At 51.6% G+C, this 27,008-nt stretch overlaps 1 protein-coding gene across 3 annotated transcripts; it reads right to left on the minus strand.

Annotated features, from left to right (window-relative positions):
* Positions 1–765: 765 nt before the first annotated feature.
* On the minus strand, positions 766–26,790 carry PIP4K2B (phosphatidylinositol-5-phosphate 4-kinase type 2 beta). Of its 3 annotated transcripts, XM_086687168.1 has the most exons (11): positions 26,503–26,617; positions 25,855–25,954; positions 16,265–16,362; positions 13,355–13,451; positions 10,949–11,101; positions 9,906–10,052; positions 8,887–8,925; positions 8,258–8,371; positions 5,690–5,948; positions 5,490–5,593; positions 766–4,907 (listed from the first exon to the last, which is right to left on the minus strand). In XM_086687168.1, exons 3-11 carry the CDS (start codon positions 16,327–16,329, stop codon positions 4,827–4,829), a joined length of 1,059 nt encoding a protein of 352 aa, XP_086543294.1. In that variant the 5' UTR covers positions 16,330–16,362; positions 25,855–25,954; positions 26,503–26,617; the 3' UTR covers positions 766–4,826. The 3 variants fall into 3 exon arrangements, with proteins under 3 accessions (XP_086543294.1, XP_086543292.1, XP_086543293.1); XM_086687166.1 differs by lacking the exon at positions 25,855–25,954 and having other exon boundaries at positions 26,503–26,790; XM_086687167.1 differs by lacking the exons at positions 25,855–25,954; positions 26,503–26,617 and adding an exon at positions 23,712–25,825.
* Between the last annotated feature and the right edge of the window lie 218 nt (positions 26,791–27,008).

The following is a 27,008-nucleotide window of genomic DNA, read 5'->3' on the forward strand; positions in this document are numbered from 1 at the left end:
GGTGTCTTTTAACCTTGGGTGCACATTAGCCACAAAGATACTTTGATACCATCCTTCAAGATTCTGATTTAACTGGCTTTTAAAGGCCTGGGTGCCTGTCTTTCCAAAAAGTTCCCCAAATTATTCCAGCTTCCAACCTGTGGTGGCGGCTCCCAAACTTCAGCCTCCATCAGAATCTCCTGGAGGACCTGTTAAAACTGATTCACCCAAAACCATTATTACACCTCATGTTTGGATTTAAATAAAATTAAATTAAAAAAAACTTTCTGATTCAGATCTGCAGAGGGACACGGAATTTCTGATTCCCAGGCGCTGCTGATCCTGCTCACCCAGAACCACACCGGAAGGATCACTAGATTTTTAAGCTCAATCTAAATGGAGAACATGAGGTACACAGAGGTCACCTGTTCAAAGTCAGCCACATAGCCAGTCAAGGGAGAGCTGGGACAGGGGTGGTAGTTGTGTGTGGCTCTTAGCCAGTGCTGGTTTTACGTAGAGAGGCGAGAAGCGGGTGGTTTGTCCATTTCTCAATGTGCGCAGTAAGGTCACGACGGCTGCCCAGTTCTGGTGCCTGTGCTCTTAACCGCTGCTCTGTTAGCCACATCTGAAAGCAGGCGGCCAAAGTCACGGCCTGTATATACTCTTTCTCCAAACTCAAGCCAGACACTGATTTCACCCAAGCAGCCTTTGAAACTGGGGCCAAAACCTTTTAATTCTGAGAAAAATAAAGGCTCGTTTCCAAAGGACTGACACATGACAGATGTGTACACAAAGTTTTTTGAGTTTTATTTGTTCCTTGGGTTGGAGATTCATCTTCACATGCATGCATTTTTAAACAGTAACAGTGTCTCGAACTGTTCCGAGCAGACATTAGACAAGCACAAGGGGTTGAAAATTCCTATTTAAAAAATGGAGAGTGCGGTGAGAACCGAGAAGTGACACACACGTGAAGGGGTCGTATTTATCCTGCTCCCCCAAAAGCTGAATCTCAGCTTCATTCACATTTTTTGATTACAATGATTTGACCTGATGTTGAGGTGTGCTGAGCGGCACCGGCCTCCCCCTAAAGGCTGTTTGTTGGTTCACAACTCACAAAATAGCTCTGAGCGAGGGGGAAGGAACTCCTCTGGAAGTTTCCTCCCCAGCCTCTGAAGGATCTCGGCACAACTCGCTGGGGACAGCTGAGTCTCCCCTTCCCTCTGGAGGCACTCTTCGTACGTGGCACATCTCAGAGGAAAGCTAGGCAGTCACTGCCCCTGCAGGTGGCTGGTAGGTTTGGGGGCAGTTGCTCGGATGTGTTTTCCCTTTGATTTATGTGCTCAGGCTGGACCCCCGCCCCCCCATTTCTGCCAGAAAGAAGTGAGGTCCCTAGACTTGGGGGAGCCATATAAGGCCAGAGCTGTAAGGGCCATTTAAACACACTGTCCCTTCTGGCCCCTAACACTCGAGTAGCTCAGGTGCTAGGGAGTGCTGAAGTTTTTTTCCCTCCCAACTTGAATTGGTAAGACAATTGGGGGGGGTGGGGATTGGCTACTGAGAGAAGTCCTGTGTCTTTGGTCCACCTCCCCAGGGCAGACCCTGGCAGACTGAAGAGGGAAAGTCAACTAGGGCAGGAGTCTAGTCCCAAGCCCTGAGCGCTACCAGGGGACCTGTTTGAGGCCTAAAGCACAGGCGAGAGAAACAGTAGGAGTTGGGAGAGGGGAGGGAGAGCTGCCTGTGGTGGGAACTTAGAAGGTGCCACTGAGAACAGCCACAGGAGCGACTCGTGGCACCCGCCACAGACCAGTAACCCCTGAGCTAGATAAGGAGAGATGGAGCGCTGCTTCAGTCTGCTCCCAGAACTGCTGGCTTCCCAGCCCGCCCTGTACTCCCAAACCGCAGGGCACAGGGAAGGAGCTTGCACTGGGGCGGGGGGGGGGGGACAACAAAGACTCAGTGGTTCACTAACAGGAACAAGGGCCAGAGGCCTTCATCTAGTGGTCTACGCGGAGTCTTCAGAGGACCAGCCTGGGTTTCTCAGCCCCAGACTCTCAGGACGGGTGAAGCTGCGACTGGCTAGGTGGTCAAGGTGGGGGGAATGGAGAGGAATCCTGCCCTGACCCCCATCCCGGGCTTCACCCAGTCCGTCACGTCCTATCCTTACACCTGGTTCTTAGGAGACCCCCAAATTATTCTAGGGTGCCGTGGGACAGCTGAGCTTTTCTTCAGGGCTCCAGAGAGGAAGGCTGAGGGTAGTCCTTTGCTCTCGGATGCCTTCTGCAGGGAGAGCGGGAAGGTGGGGCTCTGAGAAAGGAGTGGGGGCAGACAAAGGCTTGGCCATCAGTTCACTTTCTCCACATTCAGACCACAAACCAAACACATCGGCATCATTACAGAAAGAAGAGAAAGAAAACTGGCATAAACCAAGATAAATAGCTTTTAAACATTTGAATGCCAAAGGAATTAGAGGGCCAAACCCAAGGTTTTGAAGATAGCACAGAGAATGACCTTTTAAAAAAATCTAAAGTCCACCCGACCACAGCTCAAATGTTTTGACCCAAACAACAATACTGTCAAAAAAAAAAAAAAAAAAAAAAAAAAAGCATTTGAAACAGAATGCTACTCTCAAAATGTAAACAATATACAAAAAAAAAAAAACCCCAAAAACCCCACAAAAAACACAAAACTCAATGTTAAAGAAGTTAGATACCTGGTAGCTCATTTTTAACCGATGGATTGTGTTACACTTTTCACACACATGATGGCAACATAATCAGCAGACCAAAGGCAGGAAGCCGGTGGGAGCCCAAGGCTGTGGCCTCTGCTGGAGGACAGCCCGCCAAGCTCAGAAGATGCGGGCCTCCCGAGGGACAGATCCAAATTTCCATTCTTGATTAGGAGGTGGGGAAATCAAGTCCAAACATCGTTCCTACGTAATCCCGTCCTAAGTCAGATCTGTTTTCTCCGTGAGCCACTTGGTTCCAAGTTCTTCCCCAAGTCACTTCATGGCCTTGCTGCTGCTGATCATTCAGAGCTGCCTACGGCCCCTTCCTGGGCCGGGGGGCGGTTGTCTGACCTATTCGCCTCTTCCAGAACAGTTCCAGCAGCCTCACTGGAGTCCAAGAATGCTGCCTCCATTCCCCCCTCACCTAAACGCTGCAGGTAGGGCACGGAGGCGGTGGTTCCTGCTCCAGAAGCTGAACTTGGCCAGGTTTGGAGGGAGCCACAGGAAACCAATCCATCCATTTGAAATGTTTCCATAAACTTTCATCGCACCTGTGGGGTTATCTACAAAAGTTTTACCATAGATCATCCCAAATCCCCAGTTCCGGGTGAGGGGGTGAGAAGGTGCAGGAATGTACCTCCCCCAACACAGGGCTCTTCTCTCTGAGCCAGACCAGACTGCTCTGATGGCATCACAGAATGACACCCGGCTCAGTTCTGAGGCCTGGGTAGCTCAGCAGGTGGGTGGGGACCCTGCACGAAGCTGCAGGAAGCCACTCCCGAAGCACCCCTGGGGTGGCAGATCTGCTCAGAGTTAAGACGGGGGCATCAAGGAAAACAGCCCCAAAGCTGGGCCAGGTCGAATCCCGTTTCAGGCCTCCACATTGGATTTCCTGGGTCACATCTTCAAGTGACTCCGCGGCAAGCTCAGGCTTGGGTGCCACACTCCACGGTGGGGGGCAGCACTCCCTGATGGCCAAAACCGTCCAGGGGGACAGACCACAGGCACCGGGCATCAGATTATCTACATGGTGGCCCTGGGGCTTGAGGAGGCCTCTCTGCAAGGAGCATCCCAGGCACGTGGAGGTCTCCCCCAGCTAAAAGCTCAACTACAAGGGAGGGTGCGTGGGAGAAGGTCAGGAGGAAGTCAATGGATGGAGGGCACAAGGCCTCACTGGATACTCATCAGGTTCTGGGGGTTTCCCAAGGGGAAATAACCATCGAAGCATGAAGGCTCCTGCTGTACCTAAAGATGCTTTCTAGTTCCTCTTGACCAACGGGAGGCAGGCTTTAGACAGAGGACATCTGAACTCCAGCAGCCAAAGGAGCTCAGAGGCGTGGGTGATGATCGCAGGGTTCTGTGAGAACCAGCTGTCCAAGAGCCCAGCCGCTACCCCCACCCCTCACCATCCCATGAGGATGAACTCACGCCCCTGTGAGATCTCTGATTCTGATCCAAGATGCCTGCTGTTGATTTGGAGGACAGCATTTAGATGGAGGAATCAGGTAACATTTCACTTGGATCCAAGGTGAAAAGGTGGAGGAAGTTTGTGCACAATACTCCATAAAATGAAAAAGTTAATCCAGACAAGATCAAATGCAGCAGGACTGAAGTGTCTGACCTCTCCTCTGCCATCAGAGCACTTGGCCCTGAGAGGCCCCTTGGCCGGGTCCATGGGGGTGCCTCTTTCACTGAAGGGAACCGAGAGCAGGGCAGGGATGGGGAGGGTGATGGGGTGATGACACACATCATTATAAATAGCAAACCTGGAGCAATGAGATTTCAGAAACAAAACCCACATAAACCCACAAAGTCATCTCTAGCCCCAACGTATTGTTAAAAAGGTTACAAGGGAACAAAAAGGAAACCCCTTTTCAACCTGGGTCAAATGGGGGAAAGATCAAGGCTACACCCTGTGGGTACGTGCTCACACAGCACATCCCCTCCTCCCCAGCTAGAGTCTTTCAATGTCACAGGCTGCAGTCTCATCACTGAAGCCCTCCCCTCCCCCTACACTGCTCCCCACGCTCCCCACCCTCCCATCTAGCCCAAATACACCCTCTCCCTTTTCTGGCCCGACCCCACATCCGGCTCTCCGGCTCTGGCTGAAGGTAGAAGGTAACTACGTCAGGATGTTGGACATGAACTCGTTGAAGCGTTTGGAGTACTGCTCAGGGTTCACAGTCGAGATCTCGGCCCCCGCCTGTAACACACAGAGGCTGACTCAGGTCGAGCTCCCTGGCCCTGAGAGCCTACAGCCGGGAGGAGCCTGGGTATCCGGAAGTCTCTGGCCCAGCGTTTGAACTGAATGCTGTACCCCCGCCTGGGCAGGCCCTCGAGGAGCAGTTCCCGTCTCAGAACCACCGTGGCCTTGCTCCTTTGACTTACAAGCCCCCGCCTGAACCCACTGAGTAGCGGCAAGGCGGTGGGGAGGTGGTGGAGAGACTGGATCTCTGGGCGGGGTCTGTGTTTGGAGACAGTAACTTCAAGTCCATGGGGAAAAGGGCCTCTGGGGAGCAGCGTGGGCGTGTACACAGAGCTATTCCCTGCAGGCAACAGGACGCACAACTTGCCCAGCAGCTCTGGGAACGGAACCGATAAGCTGAGAAGTAGGGGCCACTGGGCCGGGCAGATCAGCTGGTGGGGAGAGCACAGGGGTGGGTGGCAGGGAGAACCGGGAGGCTGGGAGGGGGCCTGCTCCCTGTGGGGGCGGGGTAGGGAGCGGCTCAGAGCAGGAGGCCCAAGGCTGCCCGCCCCGGGCCTCGACGTGGCAGGGAGGACTCACCCCGTGCTTCACTGTTTTGGCAGCGTGCGCGGCTTTCTTCTTAGCATCATATGGCGTGAGGATGTCGATGATGGCCATGAAATAGACCTCTTTCTTGGGGGCACCTGCAGGGGAGGGAAGCAGGAAAGGAAGAAGAGGCGGCAGGGAGGAGGGCAGTAAGCAGCTGGCCCCGTGGCCAGACAGACGCGGCTCCCACTTACTTTCATGGCTTTTCATGGCATAGACGTCAACAGAGGGGTCGAACTCCCCAGGACCAAAGAAGCGGGGGAAGCTGAGGAGGTTGCCGGGGCTGTCCGGAGGCGTGCCGTAGGAGCACAGCAGGTTGCCACCCAGCCCGTCATTCTCGCACTCCTCGTCCTCTGCCCGCTCCTCCACCTCCATCTCCTCCTGCTCCGCCCGGTCCACGTCGTGGATGCCCACCAGCAGGCTGTAGTCCATGATCTTCAGCTGGGCCAGGAACTAGGGAGGGTGAGGAGGGAGAGATGGGAGGGAGAGGTTACAGGGACACCCCTGGAAAGAGGAGAAAAGGCACTCCCTTCAAGTCCATTCTCCGATTCTGAGCCCTGGGTGAGAATAAAACATCAGTCTCCGCCTTCAGTGAGCTCAGTGCCCAGTGGGGAAGACGGCTGTCCCTCGAGGGACGAGGCCGTCCCTCAAGGGAAGTAGCTGCGGGAGCCAGGGCAGCAAGGAGAGGGGCCTCTCTGGGGAGAGGAGCCCAGGCGGCCTGACGGAGGAGGAGCAGACAGGCAGGCAGAAGCTGCGGGAGGACGTAGAACACTGAGGGAAGAGGAAACCGCCCGAGAGACGCTGTGGTGAGTCCCAGCGAAGAAAGGAGTCCCACACTGCACGGAGGCTGGAGAGGTGGGTGTGACGGGGCAGTGGCTTTCAAGCCACAGGTCTCAACCCACTGGGAGCCAGAAATCTAATTTAGTTGGCTGGGACTGGGCAGTTTTTATTATTAAATACTACGGAACAGGATAGAAAACATATGTAACACGACGTAGGCAGGCGGTGTTTCAGTTGTGCGTGTTGGGCTGTGAGGTAAAATGTACTTCTAATTGAGGGGCACAGGCAAAGCTTGAAAAACTATGTAATTCAGCTTCTTTAACAGTCAGGATGAAAATGAGGAGGAAAAGAAAAGGGAACAAACACCCCATAAGAAAGCCAGAGCCGGGGCGCCTGCCTGGGTGGCTCTATTGGTTAAGTGTCGGACTTTGGCTCAGGTCACTATCTCACAGCTGATGAGTTTGAGCCCCGCATCCGGCTCTGAGCTGTCAGCTCAGAGCCTGGAGCCTGCTTCAGATTCTGTCTCCGTCTCTCTCTGCCCCTGCCCCGCTCATTCTCTCTCTCTCTTTCTCTGTCTCAAATTAAAAAAATTTTAAAAATAAAAAAAAAAAAAAAAAAAGAAAGCCACAGCCGGGCGACACTCTCAACCACCCACTCTCCTGGGTCTCTAATGTGCCAGCTACAGCTGTGAGCTGATTCCTTATAATAAACATCTGTCTGTCTGTCTGTCTGTGTATCTATCTGTCGGCACCCTAGTCTATTTCTCTGGAGAACCTTAACCAATTGCCCTCTGATGGATGAACAGGTAAACGAAATGTGGTATAAACATACAGTGGAATATTATTCGGCCCTAAAAAGGAAGGCCACTTTGACATGTGTTATATATAACATGCATGAACCTTGAAGACATGACGGTAAGTGAAATAAGCCTGATGCAAAAGACAAAAACTGTATGAATCCATTTATATATAAAGCACTTAAAATAGCCCGATTCACGGGGCGCCTGGGTGGCTCAGTCAGTTGAGCATATGACCCTCGATTTTGGCTCAAGTCATGACCTTGTGGTTCATGGGATCACACCCCATGTTGGGCTCTGCGCTGACAGCATGGAGCCTGCTTGAGATTCTCCCTCTCCCTCTGTCCCTCCCCCAATCACATTTCCTGCCCCCCCCAAAATAAATAAATAAACATTAAAAAAAAAGTCTGATTCACAGAGACAGAAAGCAGCGTGACGGCTGCCAGGGGCTAGGCAGAAGGAGAAACAGGGAATTAGTGCTTAATGAGTACGGAGTTTCGGTTTGGGAAGATGAAAAGTTCTGGAGATGGATGGTGATGACGGCTGCACAACAGCGTGAATGTACTTAATGTCACTCAACGATATACTCACAAATGGTTAAGACAGCAAATTTTATCTTATGCGTATTTTGCCACAATAATAAAAAAAAGAAAACATTTTAAAAGTTTGTAGGGTCTCGTTTTAATGAGCAGGCTCCCAATTTGTTAAAATAGGAAACACTGGGTTATCAAGCGGTCCAGTAACGCGTTCACTATTTAGCACCTGCCCGCCCTGGAAGAACTTCTCCACGGGAAGCCCCGTTCCACCAGAAGGCTGCTGGGTAAGTGGAGAATGGGAGCCAAAGAAGGGCCTGCTTGGTGGATCTCAGCAACTCGTTGCCACCCTCTCCACTACAGGGACACCTCCAGAAAGAAAGTTTCGGGGCGTTTGAAAAAGGTGCTGGAATAGATTAGCGAAGAGGTGAAGGAAAGCATTCCAACTTGAGTTACAAAGCTTCCACCGGCACAAATGTCTCCCCCGCAATGGAATACTCATTCGCACCCACACTGTTCAAATCACCAGCCTTCCTTTTGTCCACACTCCTGGAAAGTAGCGGATTCAATTTTTCTTAAGGCTGAACAGGCTCCTGCTCTGAGGACAAGAGGGGGCCTCCTCAACCAAGGTGAAAACGAGGGTTAGTAAGTACCTCCACGTCCCGTTTCAGTTTTTCCAGGAAGTTCTTTTTACTCTCCTCTCCCACATGCAGCTTCTGCCCCTCATTGAGGAAGTCGTTGTCTTTGAATGTCGGCAAGTCCTTGGCCTGGGAGAGCAACAGCAGTGTGTTAGGCTGGGTACCATTCACCCCCAGAGGTGATGGTACAGGAAAGGGAAGGGTCCTTAGAGCACAGATGGTCGCCTGCCCAATCGATAGGTTCGGCGCAGGAGGCTACAGTCCCAGGCCTCGGGCAGGCAGGGATGGCAAATATCTGACATACGTCAGACACTGAGGACTGACCAAAGCACGTCTTCCTGCTGAGCCGGAACTACCTCGGGGCTCAGGCAGCCACTCCCCACTTCAGGCTGGACTATGAGACAGAGATCGCCAGCCCTGTAGGACGATGACCAACCCAGCAAGGGTAGAGATTAAAGGCTGGAAAGAGAGGCCGGGGCCGAGGATGAGGATGGGCGGGAGCTCGGTGACACAGCACCGACAGGCCACACGTCTGGGAACTGGGCTGGGGGCTGTGGTGGAGGAAGGGACAGGGTGACCGACAGAAGGTGTTTCTGATTCCAAGCAGCCCATTCCACACTCGCTCAGTACAGGTCCCGGCATACCTTCTCCTTGTCGCTCGCTTCTCTGGCAACAGTGGAGCCCTGAAAGGATAAGAGCCGTCAGGAGAGGTCCAGCTGAGGCAAAGTCCTTTGAGCGAGAAAACATGCACCAGTCTTTGGGGAGAGGCAGCAGGTGAACTGAAGGAGGCTGGTTAGAGTCCTAGAGGCCAGGAGGCAGCAACTTGTTCACTTCCCGTGTCACGGACCACTGACCGAGCTCTGATCGGACACTAGGCACGTGCTGGGCCAACAGCCCCGAACCAAGACCCGGTCCCTGCCCTTAGGGGACTCTCCTTCTAACAGGGGAGACAGGCAGTAAGAAGCAGTTATGCGACTAATTAATCCGTTAGTTACAATAGTACTAGGTGGTACGAGGGAGGAGGACACCAAGAGCACTAGCACAGGGCGGGTCCAGACTGGGGAGGGACAGCGGTGGAGGCCAAGGCCGGCTTCCTGCAAGAAGTGATATCTGAGCTGAGCCCAGAAGGGAAAGCAGGAAGCAATGAGGTGGGAGCTGGTGGAGGTGGAGAAAAGGGCAGGGAGGGAACGCAGGCCAGGCAGCCCGCGCGAGCTGCTGGAGGAGGAGAGCACAGGCACTGGAATGGAAAGAAACCCTCATGGCTGTAGCAGGGAGAGAGAGGTGTGAGGGGACACGTCAGGAAGCCAGCTTCGAGAACAGTGGAGCACGGTGGCTCACAGTCACAAGCGTGTTCCTCTCCGTGTCCAGAACCGTGCTTGTGCTGTCAGTCCGCGGGGCCCGGACACACGCCTGAGTGCGTGTATCAGCACAGCCTGTCCCTAAAGCGCTGCCCTCGGCGTGCACGTCCCACTGACAGGAGTTGAAGGACATCGACCGTGCCATAAATATGGTACGATAAATAACCCCCTGTCACTGTCATCTGGACCTCAAACAGCCTTTGACCCGTAAGAATTAGGCACATCAACTCCCGAGTCTCCCGTCCACGCCAAAACCGTGCCCCGGCTCTCCCGACACGTGGGAGGGCGGCCACAGAGCCCTTTACCTTGAGGTCATACTTGCGGTGCACAGTGAGCCGATGGCTGAACACGTTCCTGGTGACCACCATGTAGGTCTCCACGCCATCCACGGTCAAGCGGTACATGCCCAGGAACTGCGGCAAAAGGGTGTTGCCGTGACACTCCACAATGAACTAGAGCGAAGGGAGGAAGGCGGATGCTGAGGAACGTGTGAAGGTGCCAGGACGGACGGGGCTCGCCCCAGGCTCAGACGCTCCCAGGGAGTCTAGCTCCCAGACCGGTCGGTTTCAAAGGGGTCCTGTGAAGTCACAGGGGTTTCCTGGACATACAGCGGGCCATGGCCACCCCCGCCCCCAGCGGGCATGGCAGAGGGAGAGGCTGAGGCAGTCGCAGAGCCCTTCTGGTTTCGCACTACTGGGACGCCACTGAACGTGTCTGCCATTTCAGAGGTGTGTCAGCACCTCAGACGGGTCTGGCCTCTCCTCTGCCGGCCTGAACGGGCAAGCCGGAGGGCACGGGGCGTGCAGAGGCGGGGCTGCCGTCCGGCTGTCCGGGAAAAATGAACGGCCCTGCACCGGGAGGCCTCAGCCATGCCACGGGCAGGGTTTTCGTTGTCCCCCCAAAGACCAGGAGTCCCTTTCACCACTTCTCAGGGGCCCCAGAGACAAGCCAGCTTTCCCTGAAGACGCAAGCAGGCCGCCGCACCGCCCCCTGCTTTTCTCCGGGACCGGTTCCTGATGAGCGGGGAGTCAGAAGGGGGAAGCAGCGAGCCTGCCGAGCCCACAGGGCCTCTTTTAGAAGACACGCGGCAGGTGCCCGAGTGTGAAACTTCCCGACTCTGACAAGAAGCAGCTGTTCGATGGGACTGAATCGGTAACACGCCTTCATGTCTCCTTTTTCCCTTTTTTCCAGTAGGCATTTCAGCTCACAGACACATGGCACCGGGAAGGGCCAAGTGCTTGGTTCTCAGGAGGTGTGGGCCGCTGTGAGAGGACCCGTCCCTCCCCAGGGGCTCTCTTCTCCCTCTTGCCATCCTTCCTCCACCGCCCAGGCTCGGGACTCACCATACCTGGTGGTATTTCTTTAAGATGTTGTGCATCTCAGCCACATCCTCACTTGACACAGTCTTGATGACAAAGCGCCGGTCGTAGGTGGTGAGGAAACGTGTGCCACATCGGCCCTGGCTGTCACTGTTGATAGGGGCGCTGCGCGTCACCGAATTCTGACGGACCAAGACAAAAGCGGGCTGGTCTTGGGAGGGGAACAAAGACTCTGACCTTTACTTGGGCCAGACTGCTCTGAAGCCAGCCACGCCGAGACAGGCAGGGCCTTACCCACCCCTTGCCTCACCGGAAGTTCACCTCTCTCCCGAAAGTCCTCCTGCAGAGTGACAAGAGCTGTTCCTTTCCACCAGCTCCTAATCCCTGACTGGGTGGGAAGAGGGCTGACTATGAGACACTTCCTCTCATTCTGACCCCCTAGAACTGCCCTGTAAACTAAATCTCTGCCTCAGACGTTGGGGCTGAGCTTGAATCCTGACGCTCACACGTAACATGACCTTGGGTGAGCCATTTAACTTGTCCACTCCTGAATTCCCTGACCTGGAACACGAGGCAGACGGAGATGATTTTCCCACTTTCCTGGGGCGACAAAGACAAAGCTTAGTGCCACCGCTCCTCCTTGAGGCCCTACTCCCATTAGGATCAGAGAGCAGTAGAAGCCTCTAGAGGGAGTGGCGGGGGACACGTGAGTCAACCAAAGGGATGTGTTCACCAAGCAGACCTTTGCAAGGTGAGGCAGAGAGGGAGGTCCCAGATGTCCCCGTTCCCAAGCACACATGTGGGGATCTGCTCACAGAAACGCCTCCTCTCCAAGCCCTTTCCTCAGCTCTTACCTAGGATTCGATGCTTTCCCCTCACTGAATGCCTCCTCACGGGACCCCGGGGGAAGGAGGGAGCACCACCGTCATGGGGAGACTGAAATGTGACATGGTGAGATGCTCCCTGAATTAAAAGGGCATCCCCAAAGCAGGGTGTCCCCGACCCAGAAATGTTGAGTAGGCTACACAGCTGAGGGCCTCACCCTCCCAGCCTGGTCCTTCTCCCAGTCAGACATGCAGGCCTCCAGCCCAGGTGCAAAGGAAGGTTCCACTGCTGCCTTGTCTGCAGGCAGCGCTTTCTGACTCCAAATCCTTCGAGTCCCCTCTCTGAACTACGCCCGCCCTGCCTCTGTCAGTTGTGAGCACAATCATTCGCCCACAAGGTTATTAGAGGAAAAATGCAGACACCGAGAGGATGTGGTTAGAATACCGAGGGGAAGGGAAGGGGCCACGGCGGGAGGAAGACGTCCGAGCAACGTGGGGTTGCAGTAGTGGCAAGAGTTTTCAGAAAACCTCCAGCTCCAATCAGGTCGTGATTCAGCTCAGGGCTCAGTCCGAACAGACGGGGCTGGAGGGACCTCCCAGTACCTCCTAGACACAGCCATTCTTGACCGTTCCGGGCCTGGCATCTCCTCCTCCCACATCCCCGTGCCCTCCTCTCGGGGATGGCGTCTTTGCAGGAGGCCCTCCAGAGCGGAGGGGGAGGGCAGGGGGACTCACCGAGGCGCGTTCTGCTCCTCAGGAACTACGCTATGAAGGGCTTACTGGGACCAGGCCGGGAGGTGTTATGGTCTCTAAAAAGATTCGGGCGTCCATTTTCGATTTCAGTAGGCTGTACACTCCTTTTTTTTCTTCCCCCCCTGCCCCCCCAGACAACTGAAAGTCAGTTGTATTTCTTAACTGCTACCAAAGTGAAGTGGAAAATTCTCCCACCATCACCAGCAGGCTATCTGCCAGGGGGAGAAGGTCCAAGGAAGGTGCTAGGCGGAGCAGTAACAGAAACCACACACTAGGAGTCAGACTATAACGTCCCTGATACTGGGACTGATTCCTTCCAGCAGGCCAAAGGCCTCTATGGCATTATCAGCCCCTGGAGGGGGCAGTCACCAGTCTCGCCAATCCCCCCCTCCCAACAGAGGACAGGGGACAAGTTTAGGAGGTGGCACTCATACCTGGCAAGGTTACACTACCCTTGAAGTCTTCCTTTTCTACTCTGTCTTATCTGCTTTAAGAGGCCTCATCTCCCGCTGGCAACAATTCTCTTTTAAGTCAAACTACGAAGGAGAAGGGTTCTTCGGCCTAGACTGGGAATGTCAGACTGAGATGAAGCAGCTTCCGCAGCCCTCTCCCTCCCGCGCCTCTCCCTCCCAGGGAGACAGCCTGAGCCTTCGAGGCAGTTTCAGAACCACTTCCAGGGCCCTCACCCCTCCAGAAGCCTGCCAGCACCGGGGGAAAGACCGCCAGGTGGGCGGGAGCAGGACAGGACAGGAAGATGTAGCATAAGAACGGTGGACCAGTCTTGCCTCTCCTCGTCCTGTGGCTTCCTGGCCCCACTTCACTCCCTGACCCCTCCGACTTTGCAAAGACACCCGGTACCTGGTAATCCTGATCATCAATCCCAAACCTCTCCCGGAGATTCCGGAACACCATGGGGCAGTACTCCTTAAACTTAAAACGGCTGGGAAGGTTCTCCCTAGGGCAAAGCAGAGAAATGTCTTTGTGAGCCTCTCCTTGCCCGTCTAATCCTTACATCAGAACTTCTGTGGGTTTGGTCCACAGGTCATCAGAATCGGAACAATTTGTGGCACTTAGAATGGAGGTTTCTAGGCCCCAGAAATTCTGGAGAGGAGTCTGGAAACTGCATTTTTAACAAATACTCCTGGTGATTCTGAGCACGTAAGAGTTTTAAAACTTTACATCCCTTGTGTTGACTTGGTAAAAATTGGTCGAGCTGTGTACTTACAATCTGTGTACTTTTCCTGTGTGTTATCTTTAGACGAAATCGACATTAAAGGGAAAAAACCTTACCTGCCAAGAAGTGAGACAGAGTGCAGGCCCTTCCTGCACGAGAGCTGTACTTGCTACCTGTCAATGGCTGCATGGGAACAGCAGTTGTGAGGCAGACAGCAGTCTGACTGCTAAACGGAGCGGACTTCCTCCACCACGGGACCCTCTCCTCGGGGACGCTGCTATCAACACGTCCTGAGGCCCTGCCTTGGGCTTCCCCCGGGACAGAGGACAAGGGTGCTTCGGATTAAAGAGATCTCAAATGACTGGAATCCTCTCTTTTCAGGAAGCCTTGTCTGTGGGCTGCTGGCACCAACCTCAACCCTTCCCACTCCTTGGTCAAAAACTCAGACTCCCAGGAGGGTAGAGAATCACCTTGAAGGGATGCCTCCTCCAAATCCTCCGTCTTTACAATGGCCACCTTCCTTGGGGGGTCCCTTTGAGAAATACATCCCTCTGACTACTCCAGGATGATATACTTCGAGGAAATAAAAAAGCAGTGGCTTCTCATGAGGGCAGGGGCCTGGTCTGCCTCATGTACCCATCTTTTAGTAAGGAGCACTGCAGGCTAATAACTAGCACATAAACAGTCGTTGGAAGGTCAAAAGGAACAAAGAAAGAAAAGAAGAAATTGATGCTCTGCCTTAGGCCAAGATGTCAAGGTCCCAGAACTTCACCAGAGGCCACGGACCCTGAAATGGGCAGTGGTTCGATGCCCACTTCCAGAGCCCTGACCCCTGGGAAAGAACAATCTCCTTTCCTGCCTCAGAGCCAAGGGCTGCCTCTTCTTCCTTACCGGGTGTGATATTGTGGTATAATAAGAAATATATATATTTGGTCTTCATTCCTGTTTCGGACACAGAGCAGCTAAAAACCTTGGAATCTCCTAAGTCATAAGAGCAATAAAGAGGTCTTTTTTTTTTAATTCATAACAATCCCCTTTCAACCACATCTGAGCTTATGTGAATAAGGTGATTTTTGGAAAGCCTCAAAGGATAGGTGCTGGTTGCCAGGGGAACCAACCAGGATGAGAGGGCTGGAACTTTCAGTCCCACTCCCTGGATGGCAGGGAGGGGAGAGGGGCTAGAGGCTGAACCAATCACCAGTCGATTTCCTCAATCATGCCTTCTTAATGAAGACAGGGCTCCGGAGTTCGCAGGTGTTGCACGCATGCAGGTGTGGGGAGGGCGGTGTACCTGGAGAGGGCATGGGACCTCCGCACCCCTTCCCACATACCTTCCCCCATGTGTCTCTTCTAACTGGTTTTTCCTGAGCTGTACCCTTGATGATAAACTAGTAATCAAGTAAATAAACTGTTTTCCTGAGTTCTGTGAGCCCCTCCAGCAAATTAACCGAACCCAAGGGGGAGGGTCGGGGGAACATGGGCCCCACAGCAGGCTGGTCAGAAGCCCAGGTGACGACCTAGATTTGCGAATGGCGTCTGAAGGTGGGGGGCAGTTCTGTGGGACTAAGCTCTTCACCTGTGGGGCCTGATGCTAACTGCAGGTGGACAGTGTCAGAGCTGAACTGAATTGGCAGGGCACCCGACTAGTGTCCTACAGAATTGCTTGACGTGTGGAAAACCCAGTGAAGTGACGTGTGGTAGTGGTGTGAGAAACACAGGAGTTTTCCATCTATACAGGTGGCCGCTTAGCCATGAAGACAGATGTCTTCTAGAATAAGATGTCGTTATTACTTACTGTGGCAGAGAGGCCACTAAGGGATATTTTCAAATCAAGCTTCCCTCCAGGCTAGCAGTCTGGCAATGGTGGGGTGACAGAGCCCAGCTGGTGAGGTGCGGGGACGGTGGGGCAATGGAAAGTGGAGCCAGGATGCAAATGCAGAACGGAGGGGAGTGTGCACAGCGAATGGTTCCCGGGGTGACCCACAGTAGGATGAAAACGTGAGGCTTCCAGAGGGCTCAGAGCCAGCCCCACACTGGACCAGGTGAGATGGCTGCTCCAACAACCTGAGACAAGCTTCCGACCCCAGTGCCGATCCCAGAAGCCACAGTGAACGAAAGTGGGAAGAATTACTTTGGATGGCGCCCCTGGGCCCCATGCTCGGCCTGTCTTTCACACACCCGTTGGAGAGGGAAGAGCTTGGCTGCATTCCGGGCCAGGAACATGTCTGGCAGCTTCTTGCCTCAGACGGAGATCAAGATAGGGCCACTGCTGTCAGCCTCACACTAGACACCACAGCTCGTGAGCAGCTCACTGCTACCTAACCTGGCCCCAGATGAATCACCCTGGGCCTGGCCACATGCCCCGCAGGACACTGGAGGCAGGTAGACAAAGGCGATGACAGAACACCGCAAAGGGGAGAGGCCCATAATGAATGGATTTTCCCTGCCAGTCTGTCAGCTCTGAGATCCAGGTGTCCCTGTCATACCCTGCCAGGCGCTGGCTTGGCACTATCGTGCGCCAGTTTTCAGAAGCTCTCTGCCTTGAGGGAAAGGACTGCCCACATAAACCTGAGCCCACTCAGTAGGTAACTTACTTATTGAAGAGATGATTGTCCACCTTGATCTTGCTGTATGCTTTGAAGTCATCTGGCATTAGCATGACAGGGACGGGGACATTGCTCAGCTCATTGATCTGCAAAGCAAGAGACGCGATATGCTACAAACGTGAATGCCGCCATCTCACTAAAAACGTGTCTATGGAGTCCCTCCTGGTCTTTGTATTTCTGCTCTTCTCTTCAAGTTAAGTTCCCAACTTCATCTCTACCTACTGAAATTCTCCCCACCTGATAAGGTCCAGCTCAAAAGGCACCTCCCTCCAGGAAGCTCCCCGTGATTCTCTAGACCATAAATATTCTTTCTGATTTTGGAATTCCTGAAGCCGTGTTTGCATCTGTCCTTTGGGCCATCACACAGCCTCCCTCATATTGCGGTTAGTGCTTATCAACCTCACAAGCTTGCTAGACTCTAAGCGAGGCAAGACCCTATTACTGATCCTTGTAAGCAAAGGTCATCTAACTGATCTCCAGAGGCTCCATGGTGCTTGGCACCATGATTTGCATCTGGCAGATACTGTACAAATATTTGTCAAATGTAGTAATAAGTAGATCAATGAAGAAACATCACACAACCTATGTGGGTATGGTGGCCTTTAACATCTTCATACAAATTGAGGTCACTCAAGAAACCAGGTTATGGTACTAAAGCAGCTGGATGAGTTTGTGTGGGTGGATAACTCATCTCCAAAGTGAAGGATTAAATTTATTTTTATAAGTTTACTTATTTATTAAAAAAAAATTTTTTTTAACATTTATTCATTTTTGAAAGACAGAGACAGAGCGCGAACGGGGGAGGGCTAGAAAGAGAGGGAGACACAGAATCGGGAGCAGGCTCCAGGCTCCGAGCTGTCAGTACAGAGCCTGACATGGGGCTCAAACTCACAGACCGCGAGATCATGACCTGAGCCGAAGTTGGCCGCTTGACCGACTGAGCCACCAGGCACCCCTAAGTTTACTTATTTGAGACAGAGAGAGAGGAACAGAGAGACAGGGAGAGAGAGTCCCAAGTAGTCTCCCTGCTGCCTGCACACAGCCAGATGCAGGACTTGAACTCATGAACCATGAGATCATGCCCTGAGCCAAAATCAAGAATGAGATGTTTAACCGACTCAGCCACCCAGGTGCCCCTAGAATAAAGGACTAAGTGAAAAGATGAGGTAGACATCTGGCCACTGGCTCACTCTCACTCTCCTGATTAAAAAAGGGCCAGTTCTTGGGGTGCCTGGGTAAGCAGCCAACTCTTGATTTCGGCTCAAGGTTCTTCAGATTGAGCTCCATGTCAGGCTCTGAGCTGACAGCAGGGAGCCTGCTTGGGATTCTCTCTCCCTCTCTGCCCCTCCCCCACTTGTGCTCTCTCATAATAAATAAACTTTTTAAAAAAAAAATTTTTTTTTTCAACGTTTATTTATTTTTGGGACAGAGAGAGACAGAGCATGAACGGGGGAGGGGCAGAGAGAGAGGGAGACACAGAATCGGAAACAGGCTCCAGGCTCTGAGCCATCAGCCCAGAGCCTGACGTGGGGCTCGAACTCACGGACCGCGAGATTGTGACCTGGCTGAAGTCGGACGCTTAACCGACTGTGCCACCCGGGCGCCCCAAACTTTTTTTTTTAATTAAAAATAGGGGCGCCTGGGTGAGTGTCTGACTTCAGCTCAGGTGACGATCTCAGAGTTCGTGAAGTTCGAGCCCCACACTGGGCTCTGGGCTGTCAGCGCAGAGCCCGCTTTGGATCCTCTGTCGCCCGCCGCCCCCCCAACTCCATCTTCATGGATGTTCATGCTCTCTCTCTCAAAAATAAAAAAATAAAACTATAAATAAATTTTAAATAATTAAAAATTAAAAGGGCCAGTTCCTAAAGCCAGGTCCTGCCTTCTGCTAAACTGGGGGAGAAGGGGTGGGGTGCCTTACAAACCTTCCCATGGGCTTTCTTCTCCCTTCAGGGAGCAGGAGGCTGCTGGAGAGCAGGCTTCCCATTGGTGCAGAGCTGAGAGCTCATCCTGCCCTTCCCTGTCCCCAGCTTAGCCAATTAGTGGTCTAATTAGCCACAGATGTCCTCTCCCTTCACAGCAGAGTATTTGACACTTGACCCTCTACCCAGTGGCCACTAATGCATTCAGGATTTACAGAGGAAACCTTAGGTCTGCCTTAATGGCTGGGGGGGAGGGGACGCACAGCCTTATGTCTCCCAGAGACTTTCCTTGCAAATCCTATTATCTCAATGAGGCCCATGTGGCAGTGAGGGAATAACCTAGAGTCATTAGGAGCATGAATGGGGGAAACAGCATTTAATTTGCTGCCCCTTTCATGCTCCAAACCTTTTTTATTTAGAAATGTCAGAGCATAGAAGTTCAAGTTAATGCAGTAACCAGGCTGGGGAACGATATTTTCCTAGAGTTAGTGAAAAACCTAATTTGCTTCTGGGGGAATGAAGGAAGGCACAGGCATATATATGTGGCGGAGGGGCGGGGGGGGGGGGCGGGTAAGCAGGGTACTGGCAGAAGTTGGCAGTGGGGCAGAGACTCAAACTGCTGGCAAAAACGGACAGGCATACACACGAGAGTATATCCTGTATGGGTCCATTTACATGACATTCTAGAGCAGAAATCTACAGTGAGAGAAATCCAAAAAGAGGCTGCCTGGGGTTTGGGCTGGAGGTGGTTGACTGTAAAGGGACATGACAGGTGTGATTCTGGGGTGACAGAAGTGTTCTATATGTTGTTTGGGTTGATAATTACATGGCTATATACATTTGCCGAAACTCATCAGACTGGACCTGAAAATTCCCAGCATTCAGGTCTGTGATGCCTGCCATTGGCTTACCAGCCACACACACACACACACACACACACACACACACACACACACACACACACACACACACACACACACACACACACACACACACACACACACACACACACACACACACACACACACACACACACACACACACACACACACACACACACACTCTTCCCATTCCAGGGGCTGCTCACAAGGGAGCCCGATTGTTAAGCTTGTGCCTACGGAGGAAACCATTCTACTTCCTTGTTTTCCTGCCAACACAAACAATTCATGGTAGCTGGCCCACCTCCTCCCCCTGCCCCCCTCGCCCCCGCCCCAGCATATACTGCCCGGCTCTGACAGCTAAAGAAGTTAAGAAGTTCATAGAGCATGTGCAGCTTCCGGATTTTCTAGTTCACACCTCCACACTAGAAAGGACACACCACTGGCTCCAAGAGTATAGTTTTATACCAAAATGTTCTAGTATTTGCTATCCATAGATTCTGGGATCGTCTCAAATCCAGATTTGGTGCCAGGGCAGGGCTTGATGCTGCGAGGACTAGAAAAGACTGAAGCCCTTGCCTGAGAGGGTCAGCTGCGGCAAGCTGGGCGGGGGGGGGGATTATTCTAACAGCAGCTATTCAGGAACACTCATTAATTCTCTGTTAACTTTTAGTTCAGCCTAGTTCGAGTGGTTGTTCAGTTGGTTGGTTTTCAGCTCTCCCTTCATCTCTATTCTTGACTACACAACCCAACGGGAGGAAATTTCTGAGATACTTTTTGGCGAACAATCCATACATCTGAACTATGGAGACTCACCTCTCATTTCCACTGGGCCCCATGTAGATGATTCACTCTGGGGATTAGCTGTACTATTTTTTTTTTTTTTTTTTTTTAGTTGTGCTAAATTTTACATCCCCAGAGAGTTCTATTCAATTTCAATTGAACAAGCACTTACTAAAATACCTACTACATGCTTCACTTCATGTTAGGGAGGAGGGGGCGCACAGCGGGGGAAACATGCACACTATGTACCCAAAAGAAGTAGGAGGCTTCTCCTCTAATCAGGGAGAGGAGACAAACCCGTGACATAAGAGAAATTCAAAGTCAAGTAGTATACAAGTAAGTGCGAACACAGCACAGAGACATCAAGAACAGGAGAGGCTCAGAGGGTGAGGTTAATGTGGTCACAAAGACTCCTGGCTCTCACACATCAGGCTTGAAACAGGGCACCCAATGCCTCTCCTGGTATTGCCAAGGGCACTTGACACTGGAAGAATCTACAAGATCATGTTACACCCCTACTTAAGATCTTCCATGGCTCTTCATCAACCGCAGGGCAAACCTCCTTAGCCTGACATTTAAGGCCTTTCCTGACCTGGCTCAGACTCTGCCAAACTCCTCTTCAGCTAATTTCCACTCAGTGTACCGAGGGCCTTACTCTATGTGCCAGGGCTGTGCCAGAGCTGGGGATACAAAAATAAAAAGGCATGATCTCTGTCTAGCTGAGAAGACAGACAACAAAGAATACAATGTGATGAGTGCTATGGAGTTATGAATAAAGGGAGGTGGCAAAACAGATTAAGAAACTGGTGCTGCCTGGGAGTGGGAGTCAGAGTTGCTGGCTAGAGGAAGCTGTGGAGAATGTGTGAGAAAGGCCTAGGATGGTAGTTCTCCAAAAAAAAAAAATAAATAAATAAATAAGAGGAAGGGAATCCCAGGTGGTGGGAACAGTCAGAACCAAGCCTCAGAGTTGTAAAAGTCTATTGCCCAGCCTAAGTACAGAGCTGGGGGGTGAGAAGGCTGGAGGGTGAGAGGGTAGGTCAGCAGCACTAAGGAGTGGAGGGAGACAACATAGGAAGATAGGTGACTGGTCTAACATGTTCATATTATCAGTATTAATAAAGAACAGCCGCTTCTTTTTACCAAATACCTAAAAGTGGCTGGTGCTTTATATTATCATATATTGTATATACAAATACATAGATATCACATGTATCACATATTTTCTGCTCTGTGCTATTATTTCTAATACCTGGTTGGTCACATGAACTGCTATTAATCTGATTTTGCAAAAGAAGTTCAGAGTACCTTGCTCAAGGTCACATAGACAGGATGTGCAGAGTCAGGATTTGCTCCCAGGTCGGTCTGGTGCCCCTATACTGTGCTGTGTGATCCTTCTTATGGATAGCTACCTTGACTAAGGAAGCATTTTCCATCCCTTGCCTCTATTCTAATAATCTGCAAGGCAAGTGTTTTTGCTTATTTTATAGAAAAGGAAAATGAAGCTCCAAAGCTATAACAAAGGGCAGAGACTGGATTTGAACTTAGACTTGTCCACTATATAAATCTGGACTTAACTAGGCAGGAAATGGGAAGTCCTCTTGGGTTTAAGTCTGGGAATTCACATGTTCAAATGGAACAGAAAGGTATCCTGGAATCAAAATCAAGTAAGGACTGGAAAAGGCAAAAATAAGCAGCAGTAAGACCATTTATGGGGCCATTACAATAGTTCAGGTGACAGACTCTGGCAGCAGGAATTGAGGAAAGGATGAAGCTAAGAGAATCATACAGGATCTGGCTAAATGACACTTCCTCTGTGAGACCCACTCTGTCTTTCCCAGGCTGAATTAATTATTCATTCCTCTGTGCATCTTTATAACCTAAATATCACACTCACTTGGGTAACTGTTTGCTTACATGCTTGATTTTTCCACTAGACTGTGAGCCCCTAGAAGGAAGAGACCACCTTACCCATGTTTATGCCCCTAGCACAATGACTGGCACATAGTAATTGCACACTAAATGTTGGCCAGAGGGATGCATGGCTAGAAAAAGGGGACTGAAGGATGGCACCACCGGGACAAAGAGAAGAGAGACAGCAAAGCTGTTGTGACTTTGCCAAAGACTCATGGTCTGGAGCATGGGAACGAAGATTAAGTCAGCTATGGAGAAGGCTATGACTAGACCTTAAAAAGTCTTAAATACCAGGCAGAGAAGAAGAAACTTTATTCGGTAGGTAAAGGGGAGTAACTAAAAGTTTCGAAACCCGAAAGGTCATGACTTAAAGCAACATTTCAGGAAGATGTGCCTTTCCTTTATTATCCAGCACATTTCTGGGCCAACCAACCCCTCTGCCCTTCAGCAGAAGTGCACTTGCGGAATGCATATTCATCCAAGTATCACGCTAAATACAACGTGTTAGGATGGTAAATCTGTTGTATCTCACATCGCGTAAGTGGTTTTTGGATTATCCACATGATTAACTCCATGAGCCATCAGCATGAATAATAAGGAGGCTAAACAAGCTGAGTGAGAAATCTAGGAGCAGAGAATTCGCCCTCGGCTGATCCCACTGGAGATGAAAATTCAGTCGCTAGTTCTCGTCTGGTGAACTTCTGACTCCAGAAGCCTCTACTTCCCTGTGTGACCTTCATAGGAATTGTTACACAGAAGGCGTGGGCAGGACGTGCTGGTTTCCTGACCTGTCCTGCAATTCTGTGGTTGGCTCAAGCAATGGGCTGGCTACCGCTGACAATCATGTGTCACCTGCCTCCATCAGAAAACATGTTGTGTTGAAAAACACACTCCCAAGACCAAGGAAGTCCAAGCAAGACCTCAAACCAGAGAGGAAAAAAGCACGGACAGAGCCACACGTGCCAACAAATTCACCCCTACGTTTATTCGTCCTTCTGCACACCGTGGGTTTTCTTCTCCTTTTCTTCTCGGTGAGGTGGGAAGCCCTGGCAAAGGGCAAAGTTATCCAAAGGCCTCACTAGAATGGGAATATTTACTGAAGGTTTTAAAAGTGGCAGAGCAAGACAAAAAGGCAGGTAGAAGAGGTTCTGCATTAGGCAAAGAAAATACATGGGCAGAACAGGGGTGAAGTGTGGGGGGAGAACTGAGCAGACTTAAGAATGAATCTGTCCCTTCCACCGTACACAAAAATTAATGCAAAATGGATTACAGACCTAAATGTAAGAGCTAAAACTATCAGACTTTTTCTTAGAAGAAAATATAGGAGTAAATTTTCATTGACCTTGGATAAGGGGAAGCCTTCTTAGATATGACACCAAAAGTACAAGCAAACAAACAAACAAAAATACATAAATTGGACTTTATCAAAATTAAAAACCTGAGCTTCAAAAGATACCATCAAGAAAGCAGAAAAGATAATCCAAAGAATATGAGAAAATATTTGCAAATCATATATCTGATAAGGGACTTGTATCGAAAATACATAAAGAACTCTTACAACTCAGTAATAAAAAGGCAACCCAGTTAAAAAAAGGACAATAGTGTTTTTAAAAGAACGGGCAAAGGGTCTTAGATGTTTCTCCAATGAAAACATAAAAAAGGCTAATTAGCACATGAAAAGATACTCGACACCATTAGTTATCAAGGAAACACAAATCATAATTACAAGGAGGTAACACTTCAAATCCACCAGGGGGGCTATAATAAAAAAGACAGACAATAACAAGTGTTGCCAAGGATGAGGAGAAATTGGAAACCCCACAACCCTGCTGGGGGAAATGTAAAATGGTGTAGAACAGTCTATCAGTTTCCTGTATGGTTAAATATCGCTACCATGGATTGCTCCCACTCTTTCTGATAACCTGGGTGAATCTTCACACATACCTGATTCCTGAAATGGCCAACAGGTTATCGACCCAGGTCTGGAGATCTCTGGTTTCCACGCCCCTCTCCAAGACAATCTCTTCCCTAACTCAAGAGCCTCTAAACTGTTTTTCATCCACAAAAACCCTGGTTTTCTCTCTTTACTAGTTCTTCCCTGACAGATCCAAAGTCTTCTGACTCTTCTCCTTTTCCTTCAGTCTCCCTCCACAAAGTCCACGGGCCGCATCTCTTGTCCAGGAGAGGAGCTCCTGTAACAACACCAAGCTCAAAAACCTGTCTTTTTCCATCTAGAAGTCAATCAACCACTTCAGGACAGAGTAACTGACTTTTGCTCTCGATAAAGACATAGCATCCCATGCACCATCAGTCACAGACCTTCATGCTCTAAACGCCTAAGTGGGTGAGAGACTAAAGAATCAAAGAAACGTGGTATCTGAAACCTCAGATTGCAAAGAGTGGCAACAGTGGGCTTCCGAAGGAAGGTAACCTCCCAGAAAGGCTAGCAATCCACCAAGAACAATGCAGTCCTGACCCCCTAGAGAACTGCAAGATTTTATACCACTCTTCTTCTGCAGAGACACCTCCATCTCCCAGATGGGGACCCTAAAGTATCAGACCTTATGGCAGGCCGAGATGAATGCAATAAAGCTTGGAACTAACTGCCCTGTGCTGCTTGGCCTGTCCAGGGAGTGGTGCCCAGTGCCTTTCCCCTGAGGTGCTCACTCAGTACACCCAGAACCGTGGGCCTTACTTAAAGTCAATGCCTTCCCAACTAGCCCTCAAACGAACTTTCTTCAAGTTAGCAATGAAGGAGGGTGACCCTCTAGTCCAAGAAAGTAAGAATCAACAGATGCCTATCCATCTGCCATTCAGAGGCCCACATCTGGGCAGACTCATGGCCAAACGTCACACACACTCCCAAGAAACGGCGTGCACAAGCACACATACCTGAGGGTGCATTCAGGTTCTCCAACAAGACGATAATCCCCACCTATCCTGGCACTCGGCTGAGAGATGGAATGAACAACAGGAAGCACAGAAAGTGAGACCTGCCATTCAAGCACCACCAGTGGCCAACACAGCCCATGGTGTCGGACAATGAGCTGCATCTTTTGCCGTGGCCATGGGTGAGCTAATCCCCCACCTGAGGCCTCCATTTCTTCGTGTATAAAATATGGACCCAAGGTAGTTAGCTGCAATATTCCTGACTCTCAGACCTCCACCAGTTCTCTATATAGACAGGATGCTTTCTAGTGAGAAGCAGGCTGTAGAACAAAATTAAGGATTGACTTCCAGGCAGGGACACAAGGTTCACATTTTGATGACCCAGTTTCCCTTGCAATGTTGTCAGATGACCCCTGAAGCAGCAGGAAGCAGGAGAAACAAAGTCTGCTGGACTACTCGCCCAGAGCAGCTTCCAGGCAATGCTAGTCCCTACCCCTGGCCAGGAGGACCCTCGCCTGAGTGAGGTTACTGAAAACCGTAACCTGTCCAAGACCAAAACACCAACAAAGACCTCATCATATGCATGTACTTTTCTGTACTAGATGTAAAGATCTAAAGCCCTGGCTCAGACTAAGGCTCATCGATCTCCAGCCGAAGGCTCCTCTACCAAAGCAAAGCACAAAGTCTTGCTGGCCCCAGGCCCCTTTGTCATCATTTGATCTTGAGGATAATTGCAAGTGCTCTGAAAAGTCAGGTGCCTAAACTGAAATTCACAGGAAACCCAAGCCATCAGCTTCATCTTCCTCATTCCAAACTTCCAGTTGGTGAAGTTGGTGTTTCAGGTCCTTTAACTTCCTCTGCTCATTCCTGGTGTAGGGACTCACAGTGCAAGTGGTCAGAAGGCAAGGAGCAAGTGGATGGAAAAGAAAAGAAAGACCCTAAACAATCAGGGCACAAAGTCTTCCAGCTCAAGCACTAATGCTGGGCTCCAACTTCCTAGGACAATCTCAAAGCACCCCAAAGGTCCAGGGGACCGCCCTCTCACCCTAACCACCATCCACTATCACACCCTTCATGACCATACAACAGAAAGCTCAATCAAAAGAGAAGTCAGTGTCTTTGACATGAACACCATAGGCGAATGCAAGAAGACACATTATTTCTACTATGAATAGCCCTCCTTATAATTAGGCCTCACCTTCTCTCAAATGGTTACATTCTCTCTTCTCCCTAACCAAGGAAGACCCTGGTAAAGTGTCTGTGGTTCAAGGAAGCCTGTGCTTCTCCAGTTGATACATCTTGTTCAAGAAGAAAAAAAGGAAACCCAGGAAGGATTTCCACAGTCAGGGGTAGGGAGATCTGCAGGGTGGGAAACTTTAAGCAGCCACACCAACCAAATAACCAGAAATAGAGGAATATTCAGGCAGGCCAATGCCACTTGCTCCGTCAACTGGACAGTGAGCTGGCAGCCGGTTAAAGGAACAAGGGGGGAAACACATGCAACAAACAGGGTGAAGGGATGAAAGCGATTCCGCCGCACCCAGGCCTTCCCCCAGCGCTCCAGGGACTGCCCGAAGCGAGCAAGCCAGACGCAGGAAGCTAGAGGGGCTGGAGGGAAGGGAGGGGGCGACGGCATACCACCGTCGGAGACACCAGGCCTCGCTTGGCGCTCGGGGAGTGCACACCCGGCCGGGACGGCGTGCAAGGGTGGGGTGGGCGTGCAAGTGGCTTGGCGAGGGGCTGCAGGCGTCACCGGCAGGGCCCGCGGGGCGAGGGCCGGGCCTGCGGGGGGCGTGGGAGCGCGCGGCGCCGCGCTCGGAGGGGCGCGCGCGGGGGAGCTGGTTACCGTGTGGTTCACCCCCCACATCAGGACGCTGAGGATCGGCTCGCTGGCCCGGAATAGCTTCACTTTCTGGCACACGAAATGCTTCTTTTTGGTCTTGGTCTTGCTGGCGCTGAGCGGCGCCACCGCCACCGCCGTGGTGCTGGTGCAGTTGGACGACATGCCCGGGGCGGCGGCGGCGGCGGCGGCAAAAGGGGGGGCGGCCGAGACGGCGCACAAGCCAGCGGCCCCAGGCCTCCCCGGGACCGATCCCCACCCCCGCTCCCTCACCGCGCCATGGTAGCGCCCGTCCCGTTACCTCCCCACCCCGCCCCGGTGGTTCCGTCCGCCCCACGGCCCGCCCCCACGGCCCGCCCCGCCCCGCCCCGCTCCGCTCCAGGGAGTCGGCCGGCTCGCTCCGCACCCCGCCCCCGGGCGCCGCCGCCGCCCCACCGTCACCAGGCGCTCTCCTCCCCGCCCGGGTGGTAGCGCCCGTCCCGGGGAGGCAGAGGCCGCCCCGCCCGCCCCTC

The sequence above is a fragment of the Puma concolor genome, chromosome E1, assembly GCF_028749965.1.
Source record: "Puma concolor isolate L17-30 chromosome E1, mPumCon1.1.hap2, whole genome shotgun sequence".
NCBI classification, from domain to species: Eukaryota; Metazoa; Chordata; class Mammalia; order Carnivora; family Felidae; genus Puma; species Puma concolor.

Coding starts and splice junctions, on each gene's coding strand:
- PIP4K2B (XM_086687166.1), bottom strand. CDS start 26,661: ATGTCGTCCAACTGCACCAGCACCACGGCGGTGGCGGTGGCGCCGCTC. Junction 10,053..10,948: donor TCTTAAAGAAATACCACCAG/GTATGGTGAGTC, acceptor CCTTCGCTCTAG/TTCATTGTGGAGTGTCACGG. Junction 8,372..8,886: donor AAGCGAGCGACAAGGAGAAG/GTATGCCGGGAC, acceptor TTGCTCTCCCAG/GCCAAGGACTTGCCGACATT.